Consider the following 18,905-nt stretch of genomic DNA (forward strand, 5'->3'; position numbering starts at 1 on the left):
ATGTGTTTAGAAGATAAATGGTAATTTTATTAAAAAAAAAAAAAAAAAAAAGGAAAAACTGTTTTCCAAAAGCTACGAATTAAACTTTTCTAAATTATGTTTAATTTATCAAAAACATTTTTACAAATTTTAATAAAAAATTATTTACCAATTAAAACGATGAAACTTTGAAAAAAAAAATATCAGACTTACTATACAAAAACAATGCCAGTAAATGACTAAAATAACCCCAGTCACTACACCAGCCCACTAGAAAAAGCACATAAAAAAAGTATTATATTAGTGAATAATAATAACAAATAAATAAGGACCGTTGGATGTGGATGAATAACCGACACATCCAACGGCAGATGAAAAGTCATCATCACAGTTGACAACAAAGCAAGCAGTTATCGCGGGTCGTGTCTGTCGTCTAGTACCGCAAATACACACACACGCATTCCATTCACCACAAAACAATCGGTCTCCTAATTAATTTTCTCGTCTCTAATCTCTATCATCTGAGGGGTTGTGTTTGGCAACGGGGATAAGAGAATGGAGTGCGGGGATAACAGCAGCAGGAGAGTGGGAGTGGCCGTAGATTTCTCGGCTTGCAGCAGGAAGGCCCTTTCCTGGGCCGTGGACAACCTTGTCCGGGATGGGGATTACCTTATCCTCATTTGCGTCCGTCCCGAGGGTGACTACGAATCTGGCGAAATGCAACTCTGGCAAACCACAGGCTCTCGTATGTTCCTTTTTTTATTTTTTAATATTTGAATAATAATTTACTCTCCTTCACAATTCAATTTTCTATGATCCATTTTATTTTATTTTTCCTTTTTTAAAACATGTATAGACCTAGTTATAGATCAAAATTTGATGAATAATTTAGACTCCTTCAGTCTATGATATAGATCAGATCATCAAGGTTAGAGTTGTGTGACAGTGTTTTTTTTTTCTGTGTGTATTATGAATGATTATCGATCAAGATCTAGTATGTTTCTCTAGTATATCTATTTTTTGTGCGTATTGCTGATTGGTCCCTGGAGAATGATGAAATTGCAGCTTTGATCCCTGTGAGCGAGTTTTGTGACAGTCACGTGATGAAGAAGTACGGAGTCACGCCTGACGCCGAGACTCTTGACATCGCATCCACCATCGCCAGGAAGAAAGAGGTATCATTATTGCTTTAACTCTAATTGAAATGTTAATCATCGATTATAATTAAATTGCACTTAATTGATTGGGGTTGATGAAATGATCAAAATTCAGGTAGTGGTGGTGATGAAGATCTACTGGGGCGATCCTCGCGAGAAGATCTGTGAAGCCGTAGAGAAAATTCCTCTGAGCTGCCTTGTTATGGGTAATAGAGGCCTTGGCACTATTAGAAGGTACATAATTTCTTCTTCTTCTTCAACTATTGTGTGGTACATTATGGCCGGTAAACATACGAAATTCGATTTCATCACGAAACTCGGATGAGTTATTTGAGATTTGAAAAATGTGATAAATTGGACCAAAATAATCTTTCTATAGCTAAAAAATCATTTCTGTGTCATAATAAATGACATTATTAGAATATAAACCGAATTTCATATGCTATGGTTTATATTTACAAAAAAAATAGAAAAATAACCAAATTAAACGTTTGATATTGCTAAATAACCAATGTTTGGTAAATATTAGGTAAATAGTCATAAATGATGATGTGACTTAATATGGCAGTGACTATTTACTTAATATTTACATTTGTAAATATATAAAATTGACTATTTACAAAACCTTGGTTATTTAACAATTCTCAACGTTTAAGTTGACTATTTTGCAAAATTACCCTCATACAGGGGCGGACCCAGGTGGTGGGGTCAAGTGGCCTGGGCCCCCCCGGACAAAAAAATTCAGACTTAATTTTTTTTTTTTTTTTTCAGCCTAAACTGAATTTTGGCCCCCCTTCTTTTCAAGTTCTGGATCCACCACTGCCCTCCTATTTAACCAAATTTATCTTCTAATAACAAAAGAGACGGCTACACTAAACTACTTCCGCCTCCTAGGCGTGTATTTATTTAATACTATTTAGTAAAATAAATTTGTTTTAAATTTGCGGTCTCAATATGGTGTATCAATTGTAAAATTTGCTATTATAATAAACAAAAAGGGATTTGATTTTGTTTGTTTGGGATTTGCAGGGCGATAATGGGAAGCGTGAGCAACCATGTCGTGAACAACGCTTCGTGCCCGGTCACCGTCGTGAAGCAAAGCGACAACCGTACCTGAAAACCCAAATCCATATCATATCATGTCTTGTGATTTCACCCAAACTTGAGTTCAATAAAATTAAGTGAAATGTAATGTAAGCTTTTCTTTTAAACACTTTCACTTAAAGAGACTCCTTTCCTCGTGTATATTATTTGTATTTGTAATAATAATAATGTATGCTGTTTTGCTTTCAATGCTAATAATAACCTTTTTGGGAGAATCTGAAATAAATTTATATATTAAGTGTCCTATTATTGTTATGCTATTATGTAGAACCATAAATAAGAGGTAAGCCTTAAAATAAGCCAAATCGTTGAATAAAAGCTAAATATTACCACGCCCGAATTAAAACCCTTGTTATTTTTACGACCTCATTTCACAAATCGTTTCCTTACCAAAAAAAAAAAAAAAAAAAAAACAAAGATTACTCATCTTTTTCTCTCTTTCTTCGTTCGTTGATAAAATTATGAAACTCGTCGCTTGCTTCTTTCTCGTTCTTCTCGCCGCCACGTCACCGTCCTCCTCCGGCGCCGGAACGGCGACATTGAAGACGCAGAAGCTTCAGATTCCGTCGGTGAAGCCGGCGAATCCGGCGCTGAAGAAGCTCTGCGACTCGACGGACTACCCGGCGCTGTGCCTCTCGTCTCTCTCGCCGTTCATCCTCGCCGGCCGGAACGATCCGTCGTCGCTCCTCGCGACGGCGATCAAGGCGGCGGCGCACCACGCCGCGGCGGCGATGGCGGCGATCTCGCGGATGGCGGCGGCGAAGTCGACGGACGAGGAGACCGCGGCGGCGCTGGCGCAGTGCAAGGACAGCTACGGCGACGCGATCGATAATCTCCGGAGCGCGTCGGAGGCGATCTCGCGGCGCGACGACGGGACGGCGAACAGTATGCTCAGCGCGGTGGTGACGGACTCCGGCGACTGCGAGGACAGCTTCCAGGGGAAATCGCCGGTGTTCGAGTACAACGAGAAGATGAGGAAAATGGCGAGTAATTGCCTCGCCATTGTTTCTGTCATCAAGTGGTGATTCATTGCTTTGAATTTTGATGATCTGCAAACCCTAACCAATCAACGTCTTTTTTTTCTTCTTTTCTATTCTGCGTTTGTTTGTTGTGTGCGTTCTCTTCTTTGTGTTTCTATATATGTATATTTTTGTAAAATTATAGGTGACACTGTAACATTACTGTGAATTTTTACTGTATCGTCGTAATTAGTATGATTCATTTTTTGCGTTTTCAAAGTCCTTTTTTTTTTAAGAATGTTTTTTTTTTTTTTTTTTAAACGTGGACGGCACCACGGGAAAATTTCATAAATAAACCCTCACTTAAAATGGCGGAGGAATACCGTGGTTACATCAACAGGTTTGATCCTTAATAACATCAGCCATCGCGCAAGGCGGGACAAGCCCCAACCATCGCGAGGTCGAATTAACTTTTAGAGCATAGCGAGCCATGTTATGCGCCGCAACATTGCAAGAGCGAGGAAGAAAGGAAATATTGAAATTCACAAAATTAGTTCTTCTCACCTTAATACTCTCCAAGATGGTACCCAACTCGGTTGAGGGAGCCTCGTTCTTCATGATCGCATTCACCACCGCAAGACAATCGGACTTTACCTCAATACTGTCGATACCAACCTCCTCGGCAAGACGCAGCCCTTCAAGAATGGCGTAGGCCTCCGCAAGGGGAGGTGAAAAACCCACATCCTTTGACATAATCTCCGAGGCGACAACCCATCCCCGGTAGTCCCTTAGCACACACCCGGTACCAAACCTCCCATCCCCCACGGCCGCATAAACACAAACGTCAAAAATACCCGGAGGCGGGGGCTGCCACTTCTTCGGCGTGCGCTGACTCTCCTTGAGCGCCGAGGGAGGAAGCAAGTTAGCCCTCCGGTACTCGTCCAGGAAACCACCAGCCCATTCCACGAGTTCGCTCGGATCCCACTTGTTCTTCCCGGCCGAGACGTTGTTCCTGTGATTCCACACCTCCCAGACCAAGACCAAAAAGAAATCCAATTTACTAACCTCAATGTTCTCCATGGCGGTGATAAAGAAGGAGATGACATCGTCCCCACGGAAGCCGCTAACAAGGTCGCCAAAGCTAGAAATATGCCACACTTTTTGAGACCATTTACAGCCCCAAATCGAATGGGTAATCGTTTCCGGACCACCGATGCACAGCGGGCAACAAGTATCCGGGGTGATTCCTCTACGAGCGAGGACCGTCCTCACAGGGATCCACCCCTTGCAAACCCTCCAAATGAAGATCTTAACTTTGGGCGGGATCGAGAGTCGCCAAAGGGTCTTCCACCAAGCCGAAGTAGGCTCCGAGGAAGACGAGGAAGCTCGGTTACGGTCGATCGGTGACGCAGCCATGGCAAGACGGTAACCGCTCTTCACCGAGAATTCACCGTCTTTGGAAAAATGCCAACAAAGCTTGTCGGGCAGCCCTTCCTCGCTCTCCGGGATAGCAAGGATAGCTTCGGCATCGTCTCTAATGAACATCGCTCGGACCAAGGCTTCATTCCACTTGCCGTCGTTGTGTTTGAGCTCCGCCACGGTCATGTTATCGGGTATCGGCGGGGGGTCATGGAGAAGGAAATTTCTCGTCTTAGGAATCCAGCGGTCTCGAGTAACAAAAACCGTCTCCCCGTTCCCAATCCTCCATCTCGACCCTTTTTCAATGATTTCCTTCCCCCACACCATACCTCTCCACAACGAGGAGCTTCTCGAGTTGCTCTTAGCGCCAAAAAGGTCCCCGTCCGGGAAGTAGCTAGCTCTAAGCACCCGTCCAACAAGGCTTTCCGGGAAACGAGCAATCCGCCAAACATTTTTAGCAGTAAGAGCTTGGTTAAAGTACTCGAGGTTTCGGAATCCTAAACCCCCTTCCGCCTTGTGTCTCGTCAACCTATCCCACGTGCACCAATGGATCTTCTTTTCGTCCCCGCTACTTCCCCACCAAAATTTAGCAATGATCTTGTGTATGTTGTTGACAAGCGTTTTGGGAATCCGGAAACAACTCGCCACATATCCGGGTATAGCTTGAAGGACCGCTTTGATGAGAGTTTCGTGCCCGGAATGGGAAAACCAAATCCCCCTCCAAGAATTGACCTTTTTCCAAACTCTTTCCCGAATAAAAGAAAAGAGCTCACAAGTTCTTTTACCGGTAAAAGTAGGCAGCCTAAGATAACGCTTATGGCAAAGCGTGATCCCGACTCCGAGACTAGCGGCCACCACATTTTTGGTGTCTTCCGGGACTAAACGACCGAAGAAAATATCGGATTTGGAGAAGTTGACAACTTGACCCGAGGCAGCCGAATAGGTGGAGAGACACCGCGCCACCTCGACACTTTCTTCCTCGATAGCCCGGAAGAAAATGAGTTTACGCTATTGAATATTGATGGAGAGATTAATTACACGAGCATTGTCTAGAAAAAAAAAAGTAATTAAAACTTAAAATCATTAGCCAACCTATAATTTATAGCGATCTGATTTTTGAAAGTAGATAATAAATTAGATACGTGGTGAAAAAAGAGCACCCGTCAAATTTTTCTTTTTTAGTCCCTCCAAATCTTGAACTATCATTTTTGCACTTCACAACGTGGTAGACAATTTCATAATTGAAGTCCAACGTAAAATAGAGCATTAGTCTCAGTTTTTTTTTTTTACTCTAAATTTGCCTTGAAAGTTGTAGTGAAGTGCAAATTTTCTTTTACTCGAAGAAAGAAAGGAGAAAACAAATTAAACACAAAATACATACAGTATAATCAAGTTTTTTTACGAATACTGTGTAATAAATATGTCCAAAAAAAAACAATTTTATTTTGGGTAAAAAACAATCATCAATTTTACTAATAATTCTGTTTGTTCTTAAAGAAATAATAATCCCGTCCAATTCACTTAATTTCGAGGCAAAAACAACTAACAAGACAATAAAGAAAAAAAAAAATCAGAAAAAAAAACGAAAAAGAAAAAAGAAATAGCAGATAAAAGAAGTGAAGCTCGTTTCTCTGGGGTTGGCCAAAAATGGCAAACCACACTTTTCCTCTTTTCCTCTCTATCAACATCTCACCTTGAAACTCTAGGGTTTCCGTATTCTCTTCCTCTCTCCGAGCTCCGAGCTTCTCATTCTTCGCGAACTTCCTTCAATCCATACATGTAAGATTTTTTTCCCCCCAATTTTTCGTTGCCGTTTGTTTCTCCAGAAAATTGCTCATTGCATCAAATTTTTGGAAAAAAAAAACTTCATTATAATTTATCGTTTCCGGAACAATTGGTGTGAGATCGCAGTGAAGTAAAAAGCTCAGCTGAAATATGTTTCTTTCTTTTTTTCTTGAGCTTCAAGGTACAGAGTCTGTGTTCCAAATCCAATCAGGTCTTAACGTAGAACAAGAAGAACATTTTCCTCAAGCTGTATATCCGTTTCGCTACATTGCTGTGTCTCGTGAATTCGAAGTGCTTAAAATAGTATATTTCTGCTGAAATTTCAGAGCTTTTATCCGTGATTTTGTTTTCTTTATGACTCATGAATAATACACGATTTGCACAAAATTACCTTTTATACTCGTACTCATTAATAACTCAAAACAACGAGAATTTTGATATCAAACCTGTGACTCTTAAAAACTACAGGATTTGGATATTCCCAGGCGTGTCCTCTCGTGGTCTTCAATGATAGTTCGGTGATACTATCTTTTTTTTCTCTTTATTATTAATGGAGAGCTTTGGTGGCTCTGGAATGGTGGTCGTGGGAAACGGCGTGAGGAAGAAGAGAAGCGACGCGGCTCGTAGGCCTCGTCACGATTCGCAGTCGTTTCTTCAGAGCAGTCATAGAGTCGTCGAAGTCGAAGAAAATCGGGACGGGATGGTCGGCTCTTCTGACGGAACGAGGAGCGAGAAGAAGCTGAAAAAGCTGAAGCTGAAAGTCGGCGGTGTCACTCGTACGATCCACACGGCTCGAGAGAAGACTCTTCTTCAGGTAATCAGTAACAGTGGTGTCTGATCAGATTTTTAGGGGTTAAGATCGAGTATTTAAGAGTTCGTATCGAGGGGAATATCTCTTTTGATTGTTCACGAGTCTGATTACCGAAGTCTGAACAGGGTCGTCGTAGCTATTTTTGATTTTATAGGGAAAAGCTTTTGTTCCAACAATCCCAGATTGCAAAACAGCTCGGGGAAATTCGCGAGTCCTTTTGCTCTCCAAAAGATCGGAATTCTATTCCATTTTTCTCCTGTGACCCTCTACCAAATTCTCTTATTTATAGGCTAATATAACTTATAAGTAGCCTATATTAACCCCTAATAATTTATGTTCTAATTGTTTTGATTCTCTAATATCTAGCTCCTAACAGCTTTGTGACACTTTGTTTTTCGAGGATTCTGGGTGATAGTAAATTAGTAATAGCTCTTTCTGATTATAGCAAAGAGCTTCGTACCTCTTTGTTTCTAGAGGGTTTTGATTATCTCGCCTTTCTTTTTTGGGGTAATTTTCTGATTTAGTTTCTCGTCATGTGTTTGGTGGAAAAGAAGAATGGTTGAATTTAACACGTTCGAGTGATGATGTAGGACGACACATATGGGAATAGATCCCGTAACCCTTCGGAAAAAAGAAAAGGGCTTGGAGTAAAATTCAAGAATCTGTCGAGACCCGAACCGAGCTCCGAAACCGAGCGCGTCCGTAAGAGCAAACGGGTCCCGAAGAGACGAGTCTTACACGATGGATTCAGCGATGACAACGACGATGGCGAAAAAGACGACGAGATTCGATACCTCGAGAGGCTCAAAGCTCCGAAGAATCCCGGTGAAACCGAAGACGGGAAGGAATACAGAGCGAAGAGAGAACGGGCGGTTTTCAAAGTCCCCAAAAGCCGAGAGGTTATGGACGTTTCCTATGACGAGAATGGGAGAGATTTCGGAAACAATTCGAAACCCGTGAAAGAATTCGAGGATGTAGACTATATGGAAGAAGACGAAGAAGAAGAAGAAGGTGAATATAAATCTTCTAAGAAGAAGAAGAAAAAAGGATTTCCTGATCTGTATCCAAAAGGAAGAAACGGCCAATCAATCCCTACTACACGAAATCTGTCTTCTACGCAGTCCATATCTGCATCTATTGAGCTCTCAGACCTACTATCGTCCCACTCTAATAGTGAGTTTTTTCCCCTTAAATATCTCCCATTCGTCTTATTTTCCGTTTCGTGTTTGTTCGATAACCCTCTATTCTGGGATCGACTGCAGAGAAAAAGGAGAAACTTTCTGATGTGGAACAGCAACTGAAGAAAGCCGAGGCCGCTCAGAGACGCCGGATTCAGTCAGAGAAGGCCGCTCGAGAAGCCGAGGTAATTTTTTTTTTTTTTTAATTTTTTTTTACTATTAATCTCTAACGCTGTAATAATAGGCGGAGGCAATAAGAAGAATACTCGGGCAAGATTCGGGAAGGAAGAAAAGGGAAGAGAAGATACAGAAGCAGAGAGATGAACGAAGACAGGTCGGTTAACATGTCATCGAACCAGGAAGAAAGCTTTGGTTGATAGAATTTTTCTGACTGTGTTCTTCGATCAATTTCGCAGGAAAAAGCTGCGAATTCGCTTACACTAGCGGCCAAAACGGTGAGGTGGGTCAATAGCCCCACCGGAACGATCGTCACATTCTCTGAAGATATTGGTTTGCCAACCATATTCAACCACATTCCCTGCAGGTAAATCACTCACAAAACTTGCTACAGATTTTTCAAGTTTTTCTGGTTTTTTTTTTTTTAATTTTTGATTTTTTTTTAGTTACCCTCCTGCTCGTGAAAAATGTGCTGGTCCGAATTGCGAGAACGCGTACAAGTACCGCGATTCGAAGTCGAAGCTTCCTCTTTGCAGTCTTCAATGTTACAAAGCCATCAACCGGAGTGTGCAAGTTATTTACTGACAGTCAATTCTATACTGTTATTTAGTTCGACGAGCTTTAACCTCACTTCCTACGGTAAAGAAATACGGTTCATGTACCTTTCGTTGATACTTGTTTTGAGGCTATTCTCATCGTGTTATTCTTATGGGTTTAATAAAGTTGTTTTTTCTTAATTTGTTTTTTCTGCATATAAATTAGCACTTGGCAAACATTTTATGATGGCATTTTTTTCTCTTCTTTCTTTTGGAAAAGTGTTATAGTAACATAAGAACGCATCCAATAAAGGAAAGACCAAAACACTTAATATTACTCAAAAGTCCCAACACCACATCACAACTGAGTTGCGGTCAAATATATATATGTCATGGAAAAATAAATATTTGAATATATAATTTTTAAAAAATATATACATTATTTTTTTCCGATTTTTTGAGTGGGGCCACGTGCCCCTGCTGGCCCCACCTAAATCCATCCCTGGTTGCAGTAGTACAAAATTTAGAGACCAAAGAAGAGTTAAAGAAGAGGCAAATGACGTAAAGAAGTATTTTGGCAAAGACGTTTAACACGAAGGACCTAATATAAATATAAATGGGTTATACTTTCTAAATGGTAATTATCTTTCAACTCAATGAATCGACTTTCTCTCAAAAAAGGGAAGAATAGTTTGTGAAAGAGAAAACAATAGGAATCTGGTTTTGGAGAGATAACAACAATTTTTTAGTAATGATTACAGTCAATTGGAGCTCTCATGGTCGGACCAATTGGAGCTACGATGGACCTACACAGTAAGTCAAACCTTCCCTGCTAATATATTGACTTATATATGATTCACGCCTTTTGGTGTAAACAATCTTGAGTTTTAATAATTTTAGCACTTTGTATGGTGGTTGGTAGTTCACTCAAATTTGTTTTTTTTTTTCAATTTTTTATAATTATAGTTTAATAATTTTCTGCAGTTATTTTCAAATAATTGTTTGGTAGACATTTCATTTCTTTTGTTAAGTTTTTTGTAGTCATAGTGTAATCACTAATCATCCACAAAAAAAAATAGGCGAGGAGATATATACTAATTATAAGTTTTTATTACGAATATCATTGTTGTATCTTTCGTTTTGATGATTGATCACAAAGTTGCACCACGTTTGTTGTCCGAGTCGAAACAACGACTGTCAGACTTTGAAACCTAATTTTGACAAAAAAAAAAAGTGGAAATTGATATACTCGACGAGAGGAGACCCAATTTATGGTTTGTGAAATGGAGTTCCGATTGTTGAGATTTTAGAGTTTAAAGTTTTCTCGCCAAAATTGTAAAGATTGAGTTTTCCGGGAAAATAAATAAATTCGATAGCCGAAAGTGAATGAGATGTCAATAAGATATGGTAAAAAAAAAGTTAAAAAGTTGAGTGAAAAATAAAAAATAAAAATGATATTTCTCCTTTGTCATATGTATCCTTATAAATTAGCTCTTAGAAAAGATTTTATAATGACATTTTTTTTTCTTTTGAATGAGCGTAATGAAATAAGAATGTGAAATTTGTTGTAACTAGCCAAATTTGTCATTCTTATTGGGGGAATAGCTCAAGTTTCATTTTATTAAGCAAATAGCCCATATTTTCGGCACAGACCATAATGCCCTTTGTAAATTCGCGAATATGTTAATTTAATTAACGTAGTGGAGTAAGTCAAATGACTTAATTAATGTAGCCAAATGACTTAATTAATGTAGCCAAAATTTTGAAGTAAGTCAGACCTGCACAATCAAGCTATTTATAGTTGTTTCATTATTAAAATGCACAATTAACTTCCGATGTGGGATTTTTTGCAATGTGATAAACTTCCACACAATTCATATACACATATGCGTTGCTTTTTTAAATTTGAACCTTGTAAAGTGAATATAAGTTGCTTTTTTTTTCCTTGTCAGAGTAAAAAAAAAAAACAATTATGTACAAAAAAACATATATGCTTTTCCTTATACAATTAAACTTTAAAAACATATATATATATATTATATACATCCGGCAAATTTCTTTTCCCACAATTGTCATTTAATTTTTTTTTTATCATTATTAAGAAAAAAAAGGCAAATGTATGTTTTATTTTATGTAATTAATTTAATTTTGGATTTGTATTATAATAGTACATAGTGTAAATAGAAACACTTTTTTTACTTATAATTTCGTGACTGAATTGTGTTTTATGTGTTCGATACTCTAAGATTTTAAATTTAAATTTAAGAAATATGTCTATGTATAAAAATTCTATGTTTAAATTTTTTATGTATGCATGAAAATTGAAGTATTTTTTTAAAGTTTATTTATTGTTCAAATACCTCGCGGAATACCTTTTTTTTGCGGTATACCCCGCGAAATGCGATTTACCACGCGGTACGAGATACCCCGAACGTTCATCAAATACCGCGGAATACCACGGTATGAGACGAGATACCTCCAAAATTAAAAGTGCGGTACGACCGCGAGATGCGAGATTTTAATCCATGGACTCTCGATTGGAAATAAGCATTTTGGAGTTATTTGTGAGTATGTGGCCGTGCTTTATTATTCGTGGGACCTATTCAGCTTTTTTAATTTTTTTTTGTGCTGATGACGTGGTGAAAGAATCTGCGAGGCTCCTTTTTTTCCTTTGGCGGATGACGTGGCATAGAGGAGTATTGGCTTTTGCAAGGACTTTAGGCTATGTTTGGTAATCAACTCAAAAATACTTTTTGAGTTTTTGAGTTAAAAAAATAGGAAACAAAAAGTGAAAATTGTGTTTGGTAAAATTTTTGGAAATTTTTTTAAAAAAATTTTGAAGTTGTTTTGTAAAAGAGTAAAGAAAACTGAAAACAAATAAAATGTGTTTTTGGAAAAAAAAATTATTCTCTTCTCTCCTCATCTTCTCTTTACATTTTTTTAAAAACAAAAATGAAAACTGTACCAAACACTTTTTTCAGTTTTTTCAATTTCTCAAAAACAAAAATGAAAACTGTACCAAACAGCTTTTTGAAAACAACTGCAAAATAATTTTTCAATACAACTACAAAAATTAGAAAATAGAAAACAAAAACTTTTTGAGTTAACTACCAAATTAGTTTGTGAAAGAGAAAATACTAGGAATTCGGTTTTGGCGAGATTAAAATATAGGGTTTATAACAACAATTTTTTAGCAATGATTACAGTCGATTTTATTTTTCTCTTGGTTAAATATTTCATTTTTCTTCCTTTATTGAAAATTATATAGTATCAAAACTATTCTTCCTAAAAAAAAATCATTTTGTTTTTTTTTTTTCCTCAAAATTTTATATGTGAACTAAAAAAAAATCCTTTATTGTTTTCTATTTACACAAATTGATGTTATTTTTCAATTGATAAAAATAATAAAATTATTTTGGATATCTATAGAATGATATTCGATCTTTTAATTGTATTTCTTTCTTTTAGAAAGCTGAGTATTTTGTTCGCGCGACGCAATCACATACGTGTCAGGATCACCACCTGAGCTTGATTCTTCTACGTTGAGAAGAAACAAAAAACTCTGCCGGCGAGATTGGGTTAGTGGCGGTGGGGTTCAAAAATGGGTTAGGAAATAAGAAGAAAATAAGAGAAATGGCGTAAAAGTGATACTGAGAGAGACTCAACCTCTAACGTAAATTGGATTTGACCTAAACCGAGCGAAGAAAAATGTGTTCTTATTAAAACTCCAATTTTAATTAAATATTACAAAATAGATTTTTTGTTGTTATTGTTATATTTAGTTCAGTTGTGAATTGTTATATGGTGGTGAGACTTCTGAGTAATAATAAGTGTTTTGGTCTTTCCTTTATTAAAAATCCAATCTAATGTAAAATAAATTGAAATTATAAATAAAACAATAAAATAATAGAAAATCTCAATTTATATGAATAAATAATGAATTGGTCCCTGCTATTTTTGCAAGGAAAATGAAACAAACAAACAAAGTGGAAGGCCTAAAGTGAAAAATAAAATAAAATAAATCAAAGACTGGAGTTTCGCCCTCTACTCAGTATCTTCTGGCTCAAACAGCCAGCCACATCAAGCCAAAACGACGGCGTTTTGTCTGTCCTTCCCAAAACTCGCTTGATTAGTCAAATAATCCTCCATTCAGATTGGGCCCAATTCGAGCCGGCCCAATAACGCTCTCACGTTTTCCTCAGCCCCTTTGAAACGCACCAACTTCATGTCGTTTTTGTAATGCTTGTCCTCGATCCCGAAAGCGAGGCCTTCCCTCTCTCTTCCACTCATAGTTTGGGATGCGTCGTAGCACGGTAAGTGGTATTGAGCACGTTGTCGTTTTCTCCACATGTCCTACAAACACGTAAGCTTTTCTGTGGTATGTCCTCAATTGAAGTGCCAAAGTTCTACACTACCTTCCTTAAGTTCGGAAGCTACGGATCTAGATAAATTTCATTTAGTTTTCTCTCTTATATAAACGACAAATTGTGATACCATACGAATTTTAATTTTGATGGTTTACAAAGGAATGTGTTATTTCTTTTAATCGACCTTTTCTCCAAAGTATGAACTAAATTTTGACCTTCATCATCGACATGTTTAATTTGATTTTCAAGCGTGGTAATTTCCTGATTTATATGGCATTGATTTCAAAAATACAATATTAACTCTTGTTATTCTGTTCTTAGGAAAAACTCTTGTTATTCATGGGGGATCAAATGCATTGAAGAGAGAACTTGGCCTCAGCGGCAAAATGAGTGTAACTAGCCAAGTTTGTCATTCTTATCGGGAAGAGCTCAAGTTTCATTTTATTAAGCAAATAGCTCATATTTTTGGCTCAGACCATAATACCCTTGGTAAATTCGCGAATAGTTTAATTTAATTAACCTAGTGGAGTGAGTTAGCTTAATTAATTAACTTATTGGTTGAATATTAGTTTAAGTTGTGATTTTTTTGTGAGTAAAGTTAATTGACTAAATGATTGAATTCGGATTTAGGTTAATTAATTGGATACTTTGAATATCAATTGACTTAAGTTATGATTTTTGTAAATTTTTTTGTAAATTTCAAATCCTTCACGAATCAGTTAATTAATTAACCTAACTCACTCAAGTAGGTTAATTAAATTAACCGATTCGCGAATTTACAAAGTGCCTCTCCTCAATCCCCTCCATCGTCGCCGATTTCCTCTCCGCCGGCGATTCCTCTCCCCCCGCCGATTTTCGAGTCAATCTGAGCCGTCGATTTTCCGCGAGTGGCACCGGAGCTCGACGGAATCGATGCCGTCTATGGCGGATCTTGACGGCGTCTATGGCGGATCTCGCTGGCGACGTTAGGGATCAGCAATGAGGATGGACGACGATCGGCGACGACGCGGCGGTGTGAAATGGATCGGCGGCAATCGGCGGCGTGAAGCGGATCGGTGGCGTGAAATGGACGAAGATGAGAACGAGTTTAGGTTTAGGTTTTAGGAAAATTGAATTTTGCTCTTATATATGAGGGTAATTTAGGTAGTGAAATATTAATTGGGCTACTTAATTTATTCAAACTTGGGTTATTCTCTTAATATTGGTGGATTGATTGGGCTAGTATGCTCACTCTCCCCATAAGAACGCATTCAATAAAAGGACAGACCAAAGCGCTTATTACTTGAAGTCTCAACACCATATCACAATTGAGGTAAAAAAAACAAATTTACTACTTCAGTAAATCACATTTACATTACAGTTCCTTGGTTGCCCTTTTTTAAGTCACACTCGTTGAATTACATACAGAATAAACAACGACATTTTATAATATATTTAATAAAAACCCATAATACAAGAGAAAAATAATGCACAATTTATATTCAAATACGAATATATATCCACACATACTTATATATACATATATAATTTTCATGAGTTTGATAGCCTTATAATTATTGCAGTATAATTATTTGATTGGTGGGACGCACTAGTTCACAAGTCCATGTAAGTACATATATATATATTATTAAAATTGGATAAATGACATTTTTAAGTAACTTAAGTGTCGTAAACTATTTAGCTAATTTTTAGTAGTTAACAAAACATTGGCAACCATGCAATTTCAATATTTGCCAAAAGTTCTACACTACCAATTCCTTAAATTCGGAAGCTACGGATCTAGATAAATGTAGCCAAAATTTTGAAGTCAAACCTGCACACACTAAAGCTATTTATAGTTGTTTCATTATTAAAATGCACAATTAACTTCCCATGTGGGATTTTTTGCAATGTGATAGACTATCACCCAATTCATTATACATATATGCGTTGCTTTTGAAATTTTACCTTGTAAAGTGAATATAAGTTGCTTTTTGAAATTTGAACCTTGTAAGGTGAATATAAGTTGCTTTTTTTTTCCTTGTCAGAGTAAAAAAAAAAAACAATTCTGTACAAAAAAACATATATGCTTTTCCTTATACAATTAAACTTTAAAAACATATATATATATATATATATATATATATATATATATTATATACATCCGGCAAATTTCTTTTCCCACAATTGTCATTTAATTTTTTTTATCATTATTAAGAAAAAAAAAAGGCAAAGGTATGTTTTATTTTATGTAATTAATTTAATTTTGGATTTGTATTATAATAGTACATAGTGTAAATAGAAACACTTTTTTTACTTATAATTTCGTGACTGAATTGTGTTTTATGTGTTCAATACTCTAAGATTTTAAATTTAAATTTAAGAAATATGTCTATGTATAAAAATTCTATGTTTAAATTTTTTATGTATGCATGAAAATTGAAAAGTATTTTTTTAAAGTTTATTTATTGTTCAAATACCTCGTGGAATACATTTTTTTGCAGTATACCCCGCGAAATGCGATTTACCACGCGGTACGAGATACCCCGAATGTTCATCAAATACCGCGGAATACCACGGTATGAGACGAGATACCTCCAAAATTAAACTGCGGTACGACCGCGAGATGCGAGATTTTAATCCATGGACTCTCGATTGGAAATAAGCATTTTGGAGTTATTTGTGAGTGTGTGGCCGTGCTTTATTATTCGTGGGACCTATTCAGCTTTTCTTTTTTTTTTGTGCTGATGACATGGCGAAAGAATCTGTGAGGCTCCTTTTTTTCTTTTGGCGGATGACGTGGCATAGAGGAGTATTGGCTTTTGCAAGGACTTTAGTTTGTGAAAGAGAAAATACTAGGAATCCGGTTTTGGCGAGATCAAAATATAGGGTTTATAACAACAATTTTTAGCAATGATTACAGTCGATTTTATTTTTCTCTTGGTTAAGTATTTCATTTTTCTTCCTTTATTGAAAATTATATAGTACCAAAACTATTCTTCCTAAAAAAAAATCATTTTGGTTTTTTTTTTCCTCAAAATTTTATATGTGAACTAAAAAAAATCCTTTATTGTTTTCTATTTACACAAATTGATGTTATTTTTCAATTGAGAAAAATAATAAAATTATTTTGGATATCTATAAAATGATATTCGATCTTTTAATTGTATTTCTTTCTTTTAGAAAGCTGGGTATTTTGTTCGCACGGCGCAATCACATACGTGTCAGAATCACCATCGATATGGATTTCGTTCGTGCGACGCGACCATATACGTGCCAGGATCACCACTTGAGCTTGATTCTTCTACGTTGGTGGGTTTAGGTCTTTTTTCTAGGGGGGCCCTTCAAAGCTTGAGCCTTTTGCTTGGACCGAGACGATTTTGATGATTCTGCAGCAACCTTCTTTGACACGTGAGGCTTGTTGGGCGAAGATCTTGTAATCTAACGTGGTGAAGAAACATCACATGAGGATTTTTAGGGGCGATTTTTAGGGTTTGCATGTTTAGTGTCTTGCGTCTTCTTCGTCATTTTTTGAGAAATGGTAAACACAAATCGAAGGAGAAGAAACAAAAAACTCTGCCCGAGAAATTGGGTTAGTGGCGGTGGGGTTCAAAAATGTGTTAGGAAATAAGAAGAAAAATAAGAGAAATGGCGTAAAAGTGATACTGAGAGAGACTCAACCTCTAACGTAAATTGGATTTGACCTAAACCCAACGAAGAGAAATGTGTTCTTATTAAAAATCCAATTTTAATTAAATATTACAAAATAGATTTTTTGTTGTTATTGTTATATTTAGTTCTGTTGTGAATTGTGATACGGTGGTGAGACTTCTGAGTTATAATAAGTGTTTTGGTCTTTCCTTTATTAATAAATTGAACTCTATCTCTAAAAATTTTGCCCAAATTAAGCTACAGAGAGAGAGAGTTCTTTGAGTGCGTTGAGATAGTGATATTCATAGTAGAATAGTGTTGTGATTGGGCTCTTTAGTCATTTTTGTGGGTCTCAATCAAGGGTTTAAATCTCGGGCGAGATGGTGGTATCTCGCGCAAGTTCTCGTTTCTCGCAGAGGCGCAAGATGTATATCTCTCGCGAGTTGTATAAATCTCGCAATTTATCGCTCTAAAACAGGCCCAAATGACTTAATAAATGTAGCCAAAATTTTGAAGTCAGACCTACACACTCAATGTTTCATTATTAAAATGCACAATTAACTTCCGATGTGGGATTTTTTGCAATGTGATAGACTATCACACAATTCATTATACATATATGCGTTGCTTTTTGAAATTTATACCTTGTAAAGTGAATATAAGTTGCTTTTTGAAATTTGAACCGTGTAAAGTGAATATAAGTTGCTTTTTTTTTCCTTGGCAGAGTAAAAAAAAAAAACAATTTTGTACAAAAAAGACATATATGCTTTTCCTTATACAATTAAACTTTAAAAACATATATATATATATATATATATATATATATATATTATACATCCGGCAAATTTCTAATAACACATTTATACCCTGTGTTTTAGTGAAATGTCGAGTTTAACCCTCGGTTTTCAAAAATGTCGAGTTCATACCCTCTGTTTAACTAAAATAACGAAATTATACCATCTGTTTAACTAAAATGACGAAATTATACCCTGAAATGAATAATAGCGTCACAAATCTCCATTTCATTGATATTAACTCTTATATAAGAAAAACCGAATCAAATCTAAATCAGTACCTTAACTTCCAAATTCTCAATTTTGAAATAAAATAGTCTTAAATTGAAATTAAATAATAAAACTCATACCTCCTAATAAATGAGTTCATTCCGTGTTCGAATTGTAACTCTAAATCCTGGATTCTCTGTACGAATATGCGATTTTGATGACTATCAACTATCAATGTTTACCCATTTGCCTCTTTCTGTGTTCTTCGCGATTAAGAGACTGCTGTTTATTTTTTAGTTTTTAAATAAATTACCTATATGACGCGAATGAATAAATATAATTGGTGTTTATATATAAATATTATAGTCAACGTCAATGAAAAGTCAATAAAAATAATATTCGTGACACTGTTGTCTATTTCAGGGTATAATTTTAAACAGATGGTATAATTTCATCATTTTAGTTAAACAGAGGGTATAAACTCGACATTTTTTAAAACCGAGGGTTAAACTCGACATTTCACTAAAACACAGGGTATAAATGTGTTATTTTCCCTTTAATTTTTTTTATCATTATTAAGAAAAAAAAAGGCAAATGTATGTTTTATTTTATGTAATTAATTTAATTTTGGATTTGTATTATAATAGTACATAGTGTAAATAGAAACACTTTTTTTACTTATAATTTCGTGACTGAATTATGTTTTATGTGTTCGATACTCTAAGATTTTAAATTTATATTTAAGAAATATGTCTATGTATAAAAATTCTATGTTTAAATTTTCTATGTATGCATGAAA

General features: G+C 36.2%; 3 protein-coding genes across 3 annotated transcripts; all 3 read left to right on the plus strand.

Moving 5' to 3' along the window:
* Positions 1 to 402: 402 nt before the first annotated feature.
* On the plus strand, positions 403 to 2,429 carry LOC149392685 (Adenine nucleotide alpha hydrolases-like superfamily protein). Its single transcript, XM_089617337.1, has 4 exons — positions 403 to 724; positions 1,045 to 1,154; positions 1,252 to 1,370; positions 2,166 to 2,429. Exons 1-4 carry the CDS (start codon positions 535 to 537, stop codon positions 2,251 to 2,253), a joined length of 507 nt encoding a protein of 168 aa, XP_089473463.1. The 5' UTR covers positions 403 to 534; the 3' UTR covers positions 2,254 to 2,429.
* A 107-nt stretch (positions 2,430 to 2,536) lies between these two features.
* Positions 2,537 to 3,306, plus strand: LOC149392686 (Plant invertase/pectin methylesterase inhibitor superfamily protein). Its single transcript, XM_089617336.1, has one exon. The coding sequence runs from the start codon at positions 2,702 to 2,704 to the stop codon at positions 3,263 to 3,265; it is 564 nt and encodes a 187-aa protein (XP_089473462.1). The 5' UTR covers positions 2,537 to 2,701; the 3' UTR covers positions 3,266 to 3,306.
* Positions 3,307 to 6,197: 2,891 nt separating this feature from the next.
* LOC149392687 (PAPA-1-like family protein / zinc finger (HIT type) family protein) lies at positions 6,198 to 9,306 on the plus strand. The gene is made up of 7 exons (XM_089617630.1): positions 6,198 to 6,397; positions 6,872 to 7,217; positions 7,805 to 8,387; positions 8,477 to 8,577; positions 8,637 to 8,726; positions 8,809 to 8,936; positions 9,016 to 9,306. Exons 2-7 carry the CDS (start codon positions 6,954 to 6,956, stop codon positions 9,152 to 9,154), a joined length of 1,305 nt encoding a protein of 434 aa, XP_089473756.1. The 5' UTR covers positions 6,198 to 6,397; positions 6,872 to 6,953; the 3' UTR covers positions 9,155 to 9,306.
* Positions 9,307 to 18,905: the final 9,599 nt, after the last annotated feature.

This window comes from Urtica dioica, chromosome 6 (genome assembly GCF_054948205.1).
Source record: "Urtica dioica subsp. dioica isolate 48M chromosome 6, U.dioica_male_clone48M_v1_H2, whole genome shotgun sequence".
NCBI lineage: Eukaryota > Viridiplantae > Streptophyta > Magnoliopsida > Rosales > Urticaceae > Urtica > Urtica dioica.